General features: G+C 40.2%; 1 protein-coding gene across 1 annotated transcript in view; it reads right to left on the bottom strand.

Annotated features, from left to right (window-relative positions):
* mertka (c-mer proto-oncogene tyrosine kinase a) overlaps positions 1–14,585 on the bottom strand; it is a 56,477-nt gene that overhangs the window by 23,752 nt on the left and 18,140 nt on the right. Inside the window, exon 9 of the mRNA XM_060925368.1 lies at positions 11,317–11,452. Within this exon, the coding sequence (XP_060781351.1) occupies positions 11,317–11,452 (136 nt within the window). The remainder of the gene's footprint in view (positions 1–11,316; positions 11,453–14,585) is intronic.

Raw genomic sequence — 14,585 nt, forward strand, 5'->3', positions numbered from 1 at the left:
GCCAGAAAAACCGGTTCCAGGCTAGCACCAACTCTCTGCTGGGCCAGAGGAAAGAACCGCTTACGTCAGCGGGGGGCGGAGTTGTTAAAACCGACAACAATAACAAGACCGCGAAAGATCGCCATTTTTAAGCAACTAGAAGCAGCAGCTGTACAAACGCGAAGTCATCCATTATTATTATTACTGTTGTTGTTGCTGCTGCTTCTTCCGCGTTGGTTTTGCTTCAATATTCGCGCCAAGGTTTATGCAAACATAGCGATGTAACTGACGTATACAGCGACGTAATGACGTATACAACGACGTAACTGACGTATACAGCGACGTAATTACGTGTCTTCTCTTAGCACCGCGAGCGATGGAAAAGCAAACTGGTTCTCAGCTGGCTCGCAAGTTGAATGAGTTGTGAACCAGCACCGGCTCCAAACCAGCCCTGGAACTGATTTGGTGGAAAAGAGGAAAGTGAGGCAGAAATTGGTCCACCCTAAGGAAAGAATACCCAGACAGGACAACGTAATGTACGCAATTCAATGCAGTGAAGAATGTACAGGTGTACATTGGGGAAACAAAACAACCGCTTCACAAGTGCATGGCTCAACATAGGACAACCAGTTCCTCAGGCCAGGACTCTGCAGTCTATATTCATCTCAATAACAAAGGACACTCGTTTCAGGACTGCAATGTATGCATTTTAGCCAGAGAAGACCGATGATTTGAAAGAGGAGTAAAAGAAGCCATCTTCATCAACCTGGAACGACTATCACCACAGGAGGTGGTCTGAGGCTACATCCACACGACAACGGCAACGAGATGTTATTTAAAAATATATCGCGTCCAAATGGGCAACGATCAGTAAAATATCAGGTCCATATGGCAAAACAACGCTTGCTGAAAACGATGCAATACACATGCCACACCTCTAGGGGCACTGTAAGACGGTCCCTTCGGAGACACCAGAACAATAGAAGAAGTAAGGACGCATGCGCATAAACTATTATGCGCGAGACTTCATATTAGCCACAAAGTCAGGAAAATCTGTTTGTAAAATTAAATTATAATGACCAAATACAATGAAAAGTATTTTTCCAGTCTCACCTGTGAAAGGTAATCCCATGTGATCTCGTTTGGACGGCAAGCCTGTTGGTACAGTTAAACGCAGCTAATCTTTATTCTCCGCTTTGACCTATCCAATATGGCGGCGAGGATGACGCATGATTCTACGCGGAAGGCGGCGTCTTTAATGGTCCGGAATAAATTGAATGCTACACGTTGGTGGATTAATTTGTTGTTTCTCACCTGTGAAAGGTAATCCCATGTGATCTCGTTTGGACGGTAAACCTGTTGGTACAGTTAAACGCAGCACATGAATCTTTATTCTCCGCTTTGACCTATCCAATATGGCGGCGAAGATGACGTATGATTCTACGCGGAAGGCGGTGTCTTTAATGGTCCGGAATAAATTGAATGCTACACGTTGATGGATTAATTTGCTCTTCTACGCCCTTTTTGAGGAATGTATTGTAGGACTTAAACCAACATCTGAAGAGGTGAGATCGCTCCTTTTTTTCCCTATTTTTGCTGGCGGGATTGACTCTGCCCTAAGGGCAGAGTCTCTGTCTCTCTCTCTCTCTCTCTCACTTTGCACCATTACACAATAAATATTCACAGTGAAAATATTTTGTAAGCGCGTTTCATGAACCAAGTTATAGGATTTGTTGACAACTCGCATCGAGTTCGTTACACTTCTACCCGGCGTGAAGCACTCACAGTCATGTGGTTGTGACGTCATCGTAAACAAATCCGTTCTACTCATCCAGACGACTTTACAACGGCAACGTTGCCAGATCTTTCCACTCTGGAACCCGTTCTCAAAAAGATTGCGTTTTGGGGCACCCAAAACGCCGGTGCCGTGTGGACGCCAGGCCTAAACGATAAGCAATTGTATTGGAGTCACCTGAATCCGTTGCCGTGTGGACAGGGCCTGAGACACCACTTATCAGCCACATACAATGCAGTCCTTGGCACACTTCCCAGAAAACTGAATACACATCCACATCAATACTCAGCTAACTTCAAGGACTCATGATGGCAGAGAGAGCCAACAACACACAGCTCACCCTAACGACTCTCTAGGCTGCTAACACAGTTCACACCCGGGCTCTAGGGACCTGAACACCTACAGGATGACTGAGCATGTCAACGACCCATGTGACCTCAACAACTCTCCTTAGGTTTACTTTCGGTCCACTAGAGGATAAATACCTGGAACTCCCCACTAGTCAGACAGAACTGAAGAAGCCTTTCGGATGAGAGGTGAAACGTCTTCAAGAATTTCAAGCATGTCCAGTTGCCTTCTTTAGGATCTACAGATTACTGATCAAAATGTTGGGGGTTCAAGCCCCAACACTGACAAGCTGCCACTGTTCGACCCTTGAGCAAGGCCCTTAACCCTCTCTGCTCCAGAGTGTCATATCATGGCTGACCCAAGGCTGACAAATGGAGGCTTCTTCTAATATCTGTTAGGTGCACTTTTGGAGATTTTCCCAGTTAACTCAATCCTCAATTTATAGATGAATTATAGATAATTGATGGAACATAAAGATTTAACTTGAATTTGATATAAAAGATTAACATTTTTGCATGATCATGTGTGATCAAGTATTTTTCTATTTTTACTCAAACATTAGTATTTCAAAGCACAGCAAATAATATGGCAGACATAGGCTTGTTCTATGCCCTGTCTGCAGTGGGTTTTGGGAACTTGTTTCACAAGGATTTTTGTTTCTCAATCCTGGGGAGGGTGGGGGGGGTGGGATGTTGGTAAACATCTGGAGGTAGGTCACTTTATTTTTTTCTTATTATTTCATCTATTAACCCAAATACCTGATAGTTATGACTGACTTAAATATTTTGAGTTGGAATGTCAGTGGCTTAAATGATCCTCATAAACGTATATGGTGTTTTAGAACTGTTGAAGAGGAGAAAAATTGATCTAGCTTTGGTTCAGGAAACTCATCTAAGGAAGGATGATGTCCACAGGTGCAACAACAAATTTTACAAAGTCGTTTCTTATTCGGCTGCTGCCAACAAAACTAAAGGTGTTATGATATTAACACAGAGAAACCTGAGTATTAATATACTGGAAAATGGCAGTGATGCAGATGGTAGAATAATTCATATAAAGGTATTAGTTGAAAACAGGAAAATAGCTTTCCTTTCTGTCTATGCTCCATCTACCTATGACCCTAACTTTTTTTCAGTGCTGGCTAACTATCTTCTCAATAGACCCTTCCCACTGACGTCACCGGAAACCGGAAGTAAACAAACCCTGCGCCATATTGGAAGACCAACAAACTCGTGATTAGGGGGAAATAACGGCAGCGCGCGGAATTTAAACCCACGAGGCACTTGATTCATCATAAACCTACAATGGTAAACGTTTGTGCTGTGTTAGGGTGTTCCAACAAAGCTGATGGGAAAGGTGAAAAGAAGTCTTTCTACAGAATACCAGCTGTGACTGAGACACAAGCAAACCAAGGAGCTTTCTGCCAGGAGACAGAGAATAAGTGCATTACTGAGTGTCTGTGAGCAAAGGAGAGCCTGAACATTGCAACCTCCCTATTGGCTGTTTATTGGCTGTTTGTAAAAATGTATCAATTGTTGCCCTTCATCGCGGACTCGAGAGACGAGACCTGACGAGTTAGTTCGTTGGTAGCAGAACAAAATGTCTGGACACAAATCCGGTTTTCAGAAAAGGAAAGAAAATAAACGCAGGGTCGAAAATACAAAAAAAGGAGTCAGAAAAAGCAAAACGAGTTAAGGTAGGACAAATGGTTACTTTTCTGAGGCAGCCCGCCGTGGCTGCAGGCTTTCAGTTGTGTCATTGAATGGTTACTTTTCTGAGGCAGCCCGCCGTGGCTGCCTGCAGGCTTATTTATTATAGCCCATTTAGTTAAAATAGTTTATATAAAATGTTTATAGTTATAGTTATGTGATGGTTGTCCTCAGTGTTCGAACTATGCCGATATTTTCGGGGGGTCCCTTTTTTTCCCTGGGGGGGTGCTTGCGCTTGTCTCGGAGCGCGGATCTCCAAACACGAGAAGCCTATCTTACGCACATATCACACGGACTCCACACCTCCACACACGCATCGCGTCTGAAGTCATAACTCATCAGGGGAAATCGTGTCCGCATTGGCATGTTAAAAAAAACAACCCCGTGTCAACAATGATACCACATGCAAGGAAAAAAAAAACAAAAAACAGTCAGGCTACTCAACAACCAACCTGGCAGCAGCAGTCGTTGTCATATCGGTTTATTTTATCTTTGATGTAAACACAACACTTCGGATATGCAAATGCTTCCCGTTACACACGATTGCTATGTCAATAAACATCATTTTGCCTATATTTTAGAGACCCCCCAACATTTCCCAAATCATGTTTTCAAGGGATCTCATGTCTGTTTCAGGGGATCTCGGATCCCCCGAGTACCCCCGTAGTTCGAACACTGGTTGTCCTGATTTAGACTGGTGTGTTTTGTTTTGTTTTTTTTGTTGCGCGATGTTGCACCTGGGTCCAGATTAGGGTAGAACCGGCCCGGCTACATTTCAGGTGTAGTTTATTTTATTTATGTATGTACTTGCATAGATGTGTGCTTGGTCTTCCAATATGGCGACTACCGAAATCTCGCGGCGCGGTGACGTCATGCGGTCTATATGGCAGATTTCATGGTGGTGATGGGGGCGGATATGAACGCTGTTATGTCCCACGACCTAGATAGATCAGGAGAGAGCAAAACCCATTCTCAGGCATTTTGCTCCGATAAACTTAGGCACTGTATGACTTCTTTATCATTGGTAGATTCATGGCGTCTGCTTAACCCCTTGTGTCTTTTCACCTAGACACAAGTCCTACTCTTGGATTGATTTTGTATTTATTTCCTGGACTCTGTCCTCATCATCACTTAATTCAGACATCTGCCCTATGTCACTGTCTGATCACAGTAGTAATCTTCTAAGACTCTCAGTAGTTAATCAATCACCACGGGCTCCCCGCTGGCGTTTCAATCCAGCATTAAATGTGTGATAAAACCTTTTGTGCTGATTTCAAAGCAAAACTTTCAGAGTTTATTGAAATTAATCAAGGCTCAGTTGATGATCCATGTATAATTTGGGATGCAGTCAAGGGCTTCATTCGCAACTTTTCAATTTCATATGCATTGTACCTTCAGAAATCACGTGTTAAGAATTAACAGCTGATCTTGAAACTCAGCTTGCTTCATTAGAGAGATCAAATCAAGATTCTTTTTCCGCGCAAACGGCCTTTAGAATTAGTGTGGTAAAAACTGAAATAAACCAGTTACTGAGAGCTAAAGCAGAATTTCTTATTCAAAGATCTAGGCAAAATTACTATTTTAATGGGAGTAGACCTAGCCATCTTTTAGCTTTACTATGCAGCAATCAAAAGTTTGCTAACATTCCTGCCATAAAGTCATCCTCTGGTGAGCTTCTAACTGACCTGAAACACATTAATGAAGCTTTTTGCTCCTTCTATTCTACTCTGTATACATCTGAATCCTCGTGTGATAGTGCCGCTGTTTCTTCATTTTTTTCCTCACTTAATTTACCACATTTGTCTGATTTTGAGTCTGCTTCACTGGCAGAACCAATAACTCTTGCTGAGATGGAAGAAACTCTGAAATAATATGAGAAACGGTAAATCTCCAGGTTTGGGTGGAACTCCAGTGGAATTTTACTCCACTTTCTGGACTGAGCTTGGTCCTCTTTTCTTAGACATGGTAAATTACTCAACTGAGCAAGGATCCTTCAGACATGACATTAATACTGCTGTTATTTCCCTTCTTTTGAAAAAAGATAAGGACCCTACCTCATACTCTAGTTACCGTCCACTTTCTCTGCTCGGAACAGACGTCAAACTATATACCAAAGTACTATCGCGACGGCTAGAACTTTATATGACCAAGCTGGTCCATGAAGACCAAACTGGTTTTATTAGATCACGTTCAGCTTCTGATAACCTTCGTCGTCTTATGCATGTAATTTATTCTGCTGATCAGTCTAACTCGCCCTGTGGAGTGTTTTCTTTAGATGCCATGAAAGCTTTTGATAGACTTGAATTTAATTATCTCTGGTCAGTGCTGGAACGTATGGATCTGGGCTCTCGCTTTATCAATATGGTGAAAGTACTATACTGTAAACCAAGGGCCATTGTTTTAACAGGTCAGGTATGCTCACAGTCTTTCTCCTTAGGGAGGAGTACTCAACAGGGCTGCCCTCTCTCCCCCTTACTATTTGCTCTGTCACTAGAACCCTTGGCCCAGGCTATCCAGCAATCAGAACTCATCTCTCCCATCATCATTAGAAATACTTTATCATCATGTCATTGTACGCTGATGTTTTATTACTTATAAGTAAGCCCCCCCCCCGATTCCTCATATTTTGATGTTGTTCGACAGTTTTAGTTATCTTTCAGATTACATGATAAATTGGAGTAGGTCACGTTTTCTTCCTCTAAACTTCGACCCTAGCTATTTGCCTCTTCCTAGTGTGGCACCGGTTGTCATTTCTTTCAAATATCTAGGCATAGACATCTACCCTTCCTTTCATGATATTACTACCAAAAATTTCAATAAAATCCTCTCTGAAGTCAGTGCAGATCTTTCAAATGGGTCACATTTACCTAACTCCTTACATGCTTGGATAACTGCAGTCCTCTCACGTGTTAACTTCTATAGTGCCATGATACCTTTACCACCCCCAATCCGCTTCTGGAACCAACTTAATTCTGTTCTCCTAAAATATATTTGGAATGGGAAGCGTTCTTGTATCAAGTTATCCACTATTCAGCGCAGTAAGGTAGATGGAGGTCTTTCTTTTCCCAATTTCAAATTTTACTCCAAATAATTTATCCTTTGTCCTGTATCAGTTTGGTTCAGCTCCGATGCTACAGTGGCGTGGAGGGCCATTGAAGAATCAAATCATGGCTCCCCATGAATTAAAGGACGTGGTTTTTAGTAGTATTTCTCTTCGACAACGTAGTCTCCGTTTTGGTCCTATAATAATCCATTTAATATCCACCTGGAGGACAATAGAAAAACAGACAGGATCCACATTGAAATGGCATCACCACTTCCCACTCTTTAACAGGGATGAGAGTGGGTGGTCATCAAAAAAGCAGAAAACAAGATAAAAGGTATGCGAGGGCGCCAGTGCCCGAAGCCAACGGGGGGGTGGGGGGGTGGTTTGAAAAATAAGGCCTTACAAACCACTTTTCCTGCAATCTGAGCTGTAGTAGATAACAAAAAAAATCTCTGTTGCCTTTTTTTATATATTTACATGAAAATATATGTTTCAAATCAATAGGAGTATTGTTTGAATTCAAAATAAAATCACATTCTACATTCAAGGGTATGGTTATAATTCATGATCAACAAAAATGACAAACTAAATTCACATTAAACTTAAGTTCTATTAATTATCAAAAATGTTCATATAATAACTAAAATTTCTTAGGGTGACTGACCTTTTCTCCCCATGTCCTCATTAGTTGCATACGATTTCTTCAAAAAGTCTTTTGAAATATTTAAGTTTTCAAAACTGTCAGCATTAATTCAGATTTACTGACTATCATATACATGTTCAATGTATTAAATCAAACGAATGCTAAATTTATGGGATAATGTCTATGTACACTTTATACAATTATTTATAGTTCACAGTCACTTCTCATTTTCATTTGATCATTTCGACGACTTCTTCAGCTTTTCAGCCAAAGACAAAAGCTTGTCAGTCCTCTCTTTTTTCCTTTTTCTTTCATTGGCAAGCTGCTCCTGTGTTTTTACGTGGTCTAATCTAACGGATGTGGGTACTTTTGTAAGAACTGTTATGATTGGCTATCATGCTCTCGCCATTGATGTTTTGGCCAATTACATTGTAGAGAACACATATTCTACCATGAGACTTAGCGAGACTAAAGATGGCGAAAATGTAAACATGTAACATCGTCGTAGGAATGAATTACGCTTGAGTATCACGAAGGAACATACCCCAACCCCCCCTCAATAAACGAAAAAAAAAATTCTCAACGGATTTGGCATAATATAAAAAGGTCGATTTTTACTCAGAAAAAGCGGAAATCCACCGAAAAGCGGAAAACTCTCATCCCTGCTTTAATTATTATCAGGTCTTATCTGGAAATGTTCCATTCCAGTGCTCTCGGTGGGCCGAGTGCAACATCAAGGTTCTCAGGGACATATTCAATGACAAAGGTCTAAGAACATTTCAGGACATTAAGGCTCAATACGATGTACCTGGCACTTCATTTTATATATACTTGCGTATGAGTTCCAATTACATTGTAGAGAACACATATTCTACCATGAGACTTAGCGAGACTAAAGATGGCGAAAATGTAAACATGTAACATCGTCGTAGGAATGAATTACGCTTGAGTATCACGAAGGAACATACCCCAACCCCCCCTCAATAAACGAAAAAAAAAATTCTCAACGGATTTGGCATAATATAAAAAGGTCGATTTTTACTCAGAAAAAGCGGAAATCCACCGAAAAGCGGAAAACTCTCATCCCTGCTTTAATTATTATCAGGTCTTATCTGGAAATGTTCCATTCCAGTGCTCTCGGTGGGCCGAGTGCAACATCAAGGTTCTCAGGGACATATTCAATGACAAAGGTCTAAGAACATTTCAGGACATTAAGGCTCAATACGATGTACCTGGCACTTCATTTTATATATACTTGCGTATGAGTTCCGCTCTTCGTGCTTGTGGGGCCCCCCGGGATACACAGCCACCTTTACATCCACTCTGCAAGTTAATATATTCCGATAACTATAGCATCAGCTCTACCTCCCATATTTATTCTTTTCTTCTTAAATCCTCATATAGCTCTCTTGGAGTAGCTGCAGTTTGGTCTAAAGATTTAGAATGTGACGTACAAGACGACATCTCTAATCAAACATGGAAAGTAATTACTCTATCTTCTAAGAACCCAAATCATCAGATAATACATTGGAAGCTGGCACATAGAAGTTACTCGACCCCACTGAAACGATTTCACATGCATCTCTCATTGTCTCCGAACTGTAATTTATGTTCTCAAGCAGTGCCTGGGACTTTAAATTTTTTTTGGGACTGCCCAAAAAAAATTCTGGCAACAGTTAGCTACGGATAGATCAAGCCTAATAGACAGATCTTATTTTAACACCTAATTTGTTCTTTCTGATGGACTTTTCAAACCTTCCACTGACAATTTCAGAGGAACCTACTTCTTGCCACTTTCACAGCAGCTAAGAAGTTGCTGGTCTGTCACTGGAACCCTTCATTTTATGTGTAGACATTTATGGGCTCTTCGTTTGCTTGACATTATTTCCATGGAGCTTTCAACAGCTCGTATTCATAGGGCTAGCACAAGGACTTTGGAGAGGTGGAGTGCTGCCTTTGATAAAGTGAAAGCATTTGTTAGCCACTGTTGATATCCATTATATCAGATTTTTGTTGTTGTTTTGTTTTTTCTTTCTTCTGTGTGTATGTACTTAGTATTGTATATGTATGGTGTTTGCGTACAATTGTATAGATATTATGTATGTGTATACATTCGTATTTCTATATATATATATATATATATATATATATATATATATATATATATATATATAAAGTTAGTTATTTACCAGCTGGGAGGTCCATATCGTGAAATACCGTGACCAAGGTCTGTATTCAAGGCCGAGGTCACGGTATTTCACCATACGGACCGACCTTAAGCTGGTAAATATTTATTCATTTCTTTACCAAATTCTAGCAGAAAACGAGAGCGCCCAAAAGGGAAAACCGAGCAGAGTCGCCATTTTGAATCCTCTTTCACAGCTGTAATGCAAATTGCTTCCTCTTTGGTATACAAATGCATTTCCATGGCAGGAAAATAAATAAATAAATTTTGCCGCCTATGTAGTCCCCCATTTATACAAATAGGAGTCATTCAGGATTCAGCCATGTTTTTGCTCGGCGTTAACAAGTTAGAGGTTTTTAGCTTTCTCCTGAAAAGTTCTCTTTTATTTCTTCTTCCTCAGGGTAGTAAAACTCGCTTTTGCTGTGAACACTGTAGTTATCGCTATCCATGCTGTAAAATTAATGCTATTCTCCTGAGAAATGCTGGCAAAAATTTATAAGATTTTTGATAATCTTATAAATAAATCTTATAAAAAAAAAAAAAAAAAAGATAAATGTTGACAAAAAATTCTATGTTTGTTGTTGTTGTGAACGAGTGAGTCGCCAGAGGTCCGTAACTGGGGTCCGTACCGCAGGATACGGACCTGCTCGCCAGCCAATCAGAGTGCAGGATTTGATGAAAACCGCACCGCGAAAAAAATAAATGCTATTATTATACTTCTCTCAGATGTTTGCCACAGGGTTTATTTGTGGGTGGAGGGTGGAGATGCGGGATTGTTCTGTGTTTCTGTATTTTGTTTCAGAGCCTTTTGTATTTACAAAATAAAATAATTGTTCACAAAAAACACAGCAAATACACTCACTTTCCACTTTAATAGTAATACCTGTACACCTGCTCATTTATGCACTTATCCATTCAGCTAATCATATAGCAGCAGCACAATGATATCATGCAGCACAATGATATCACAGGTCAAGAGCTTCAGTTAATGTTCAGATTGAACATCAGCATGGGGAAAAAAAAGTGTGATCTCTGTGACTTTAACCATTGCTGGTTCCAGAATTTGAGAAACTACTGATCTTTTGGGAAGTTCAGACACAGTCTCGAGAGTTTACACAGAATGTAGTTATGCACCATTCTGTGTAAACTCTCGAGACTGTGTCTGAACTTCCCAAAAGATCAGTAGTTTCTCAAATTCTGGAACCAGCAACGGTTAAAGTCACAGAGATCACACTTTTTTCCCCCATGCTGATGTTCAATGTGAACATTAACTGAAGCTCTTGACCTGTATCTGCATGATATTATTGTATCTGTATGTGACCTGTATCTGCATGATATCATTGTGCTGCTGCTATAATATTAGCTGAATGGATAAGTGCATAAATGAGCAGGTGTACAGGTATTACTATTAAAGTGGAAAGTGAGTATGAGATCGACTGGGAGCTGACATGTATCAAACTTATCAAATAATTTTTTTTGTTTTCTCAAAACGCAACTCTAATTTGGGTATTCTATGTAAAATAGAATCATCACATAGCTTCTAAAATAATCACATTCCTGAATCCTTGCCCATAAGGGACTAGCAATGTTAGCAATTAGCAAGGTTCTCACCAATCTCTGGGACAAAAAACTGGTAAAGTGAGCTTCTAACTCCACAGCCAGCCTGTGTGCAAGCCATCACTTCCACAGTATATGTAGTGTTAAACTCCTGCAAAGCCATTGTTGCCTCTGTGGAAATACTGCGAATCTAAGACACACAAATAAAGAGTTCACAGTTAGATTACATGTAAAAAAGTTTTTTTTTTTTAAATGCAAATTGACCTTTTAAAAATAAAAAAAATTTAAAAAAAGTCTCCTTTGAGGAACTTGCATACACTGAAATACCAGCCTATCACACAGCCCAGGTTTATAACAAAACAAAACTAATTCAACGTGTGCAACATGTGCATCGGTGACCAAGAAAAAATAATTAAATTAAGTAACTGAAGTTAAGAAATAAGTTAAATCATTTTAAGGTCAAAAAGTCATCTGTGAAAACTGGGAAATGGAAAGGGGCTGTGATTTAGGACACACCACAGTCACAAGATGAGTCATACAGAAATATAAGGTGACAAAAAACTTTAAGGAAAGAGGAAGAAAGCCTATTTCTCAAAGCACACTGGAAAAAAGGCAGGCATGTGACAAAGCTCAGCCTGACATAATAACCTCTGTTCCTTCTATTCTATAAACATTACAGTATGACAGCTAACACAGTTGATGATAAAATGTGCATTTGTTACCAAACAGCTCGATCCTTGCTTAAATGTGGTTTGAATATTATAGCTAATAGCTAGATTGATAATGAATGATTGGAATTATCATGCTACAAAAACCCATCTTTAAGTTGATTCAGCAGGTGCATGCATAACAAGGATGACACACCAGCTGAATTAACAGTCACAGGTGTTAGAGGGCAATCAGGTGCAGTTACACACGTCTACACTTCTAGTAACTGGTGTTGTACAACAGTCATATTGGTGACTCACACGTAGAGAAAAGAGCTGAACAATTTGCTTTTCACTTCCACAATGAAATTCCGTTCAGTCAATGATGACTCATAGCCCAGAGACAAAAACCATTGCATTTTTACACCATTCTTTTCCCTTGCCAAAGGAACACTGATGTTCAATATAGAAGTCATTCATATAGTATAGTGACTTCTTGATGAATATACAGGGTGTCCCACAAATCAGGGAATGTGTTTAGCAAATATGTCAGTCTGAGTATTTTGAGCAAAATCCACAAAACACATGATACAGCAGTTGAAGAAAATGTGTAGATGCTATCTGTCATCACCCTTTTGAGTCTGATGCCTCTCAAGGTTTCTTCCTCCGGTCATCTGAGGGAGTTTTTCCTTGCTACCGTCACCACAGGCTTGCTCATCAGGGGTAAATAAATTTATTATGCATAAAATTGCTTCATATGTTTAAAAGTCTTTATTTTTCTGTAAAGCTGCTTCGTGACAAATGTTCATTGTTAAAAGCACTATACAAATGAACTGAAGACTTGTAGAGCATAAAAGTTGAATATGTAGAGCATATGCTGTAAAGTATAATTACAAAATTAAGTATATCTAATTTTACTCTCATTGGGGCCATAGAGCAGCTCGGTGGTGTAGTGGTTAGGACTATCGCCTCACAGCAAGAAGGTTCTGGGTTCGAACCTCACAGTCGACGGGGGCCTTTCTGTGTGAAGTCTGCATGTTCTCCCCATGTCTACGTGGGTTTCTTCCGAGTGATCCCCCCCCGCAGTTCAAAGGTATTAGGTAAAATACCCAGCCACTGGGGTTGCACAAGACAGTGCATACTTGGTGCCCGTCCCAAGCCTGGATAGACTGGGGAGGGTTGCATCAGGAAGGGCATCCGGTGTAAAACCTTTGCCAAATCAAATATGTGAAACAGATTCTCTGTGGCGATCCCGAATGTGCAGGAGCAGCAGAAAGAAGTCATTGTCTCAATGGTGCCATAAATTATAACTGATGATATAAATGATTATAATGATACTCTGTATAAGTCAATATACAGTGGTGCTTGAAAGTTTGTGAACCCTTTAGAATTTTCTATATTTCTGCATAAATATGACCTAAAACATCATCAGATTTTTACACAAGTCCTAAAAGTAGATAAAGAGAACCCAGTTAAACAAATGAGAAAAAATATTATACTTGGTCATTTATTTATTGAGGAAAATGATCCAATATTACATATCTGTGAGGGGCAAAAGTATGTGAACCTTTGCTTTCAGTATCTGGTGTGACCCCCTTGTGCAGCAACAACTGCAGCTAAACATTTCTGGTAACTGTTGATCAGTCCTGCATGCCAGCTTGGAGGAATTTTAGTCCATTCCTCTGTACAGAACAGCTTCAACTCTGAGATGTTGGTGGGTTTCCTCACATGAACTGCTCGCTTCAGGTCCTTCCACAACATTTCGATTGGATTAAGGTCAGGACTTTGATTTGGCCATTCCAAAACATTAACTTTATTCTTCTTTAACCTTTCTTTGATAGAACAACTTGTGTACTTAGGGTCGTTGTCTTGCTGCATGACCTACCTTCTCTTGAGATTCAGTTCATGGACAGATGTCCCGACATTTTCCTTTAGAATCCGTTGGTATCATTCAGAATTCATTGTTCCATCAAAGATGGCAAGCTGTTCTGGCCCAGATGCAGCAAAACAGGACCAAACCATGATTATACCACCATGTTTCACAGATGGGATAAGGTTCTTATGCTGGAATGCAGTGTTTTCCTTTCTCCAAACATGACGCTTCTCATTTAAACCAAAAAGTTCTATTTCGGTCCCATCCGTCCACAAAACATTTTTCCAATAGCCTTCTGGCTTGTCCACATAATCTTTAGGAAACTGCAGATGAGTAGCAATGTTCCTTTTAGAGAGCAGTGACTTTCTCCTTGCAATCCTGCCATGCACACCATTGTTGTTCAATGTTCTCCTGATGGTGGACTCATGAACATTAGCCAATGTGAGAGAGGCCTTCAGTTGCTTAGAAGTTACCCTTGGGTCCTTTGTGACCTCGCCGACTATTACACGCCTTGCTCTTGGAGTGATATTTGTTGGTCAACCACTCCTGGGGAGGGTAACAATGGTCTTGAATTTGCTCCATTTGTTCACAATCTGTCTGACTGTGGATTGGTGGAGTCAAAACTCTTTAGAGATGGTTTTCTAACCTTTTCCAGCCTGATGAGCATCAACAATGCTTTTTCTGAGGTCCTCAGAAATCTCCTTTGTTTGTGCCATGATACACTTCCACAAACATGTGTTGTGAAGATCAGACTTTGATAGATCCTTGTTCTTTAAATAAAACAGGGTGCCCACTCACACCTG

This window comes from Neoarius graeffei, chromosome 7 (assembly GCF_027579695.1).
Source record: "Neoarius graeffei isolate fNeoGra1 chromosome 7, fNeoGra1.pri, whole genome shotgun sequence".
NCBI classification, from domain to species: Eukaryota; Metazoa; Chordata; class Actinopteri; order Siluriformes; family Ariidae; genus Neoarius; species Neoarius graeffei.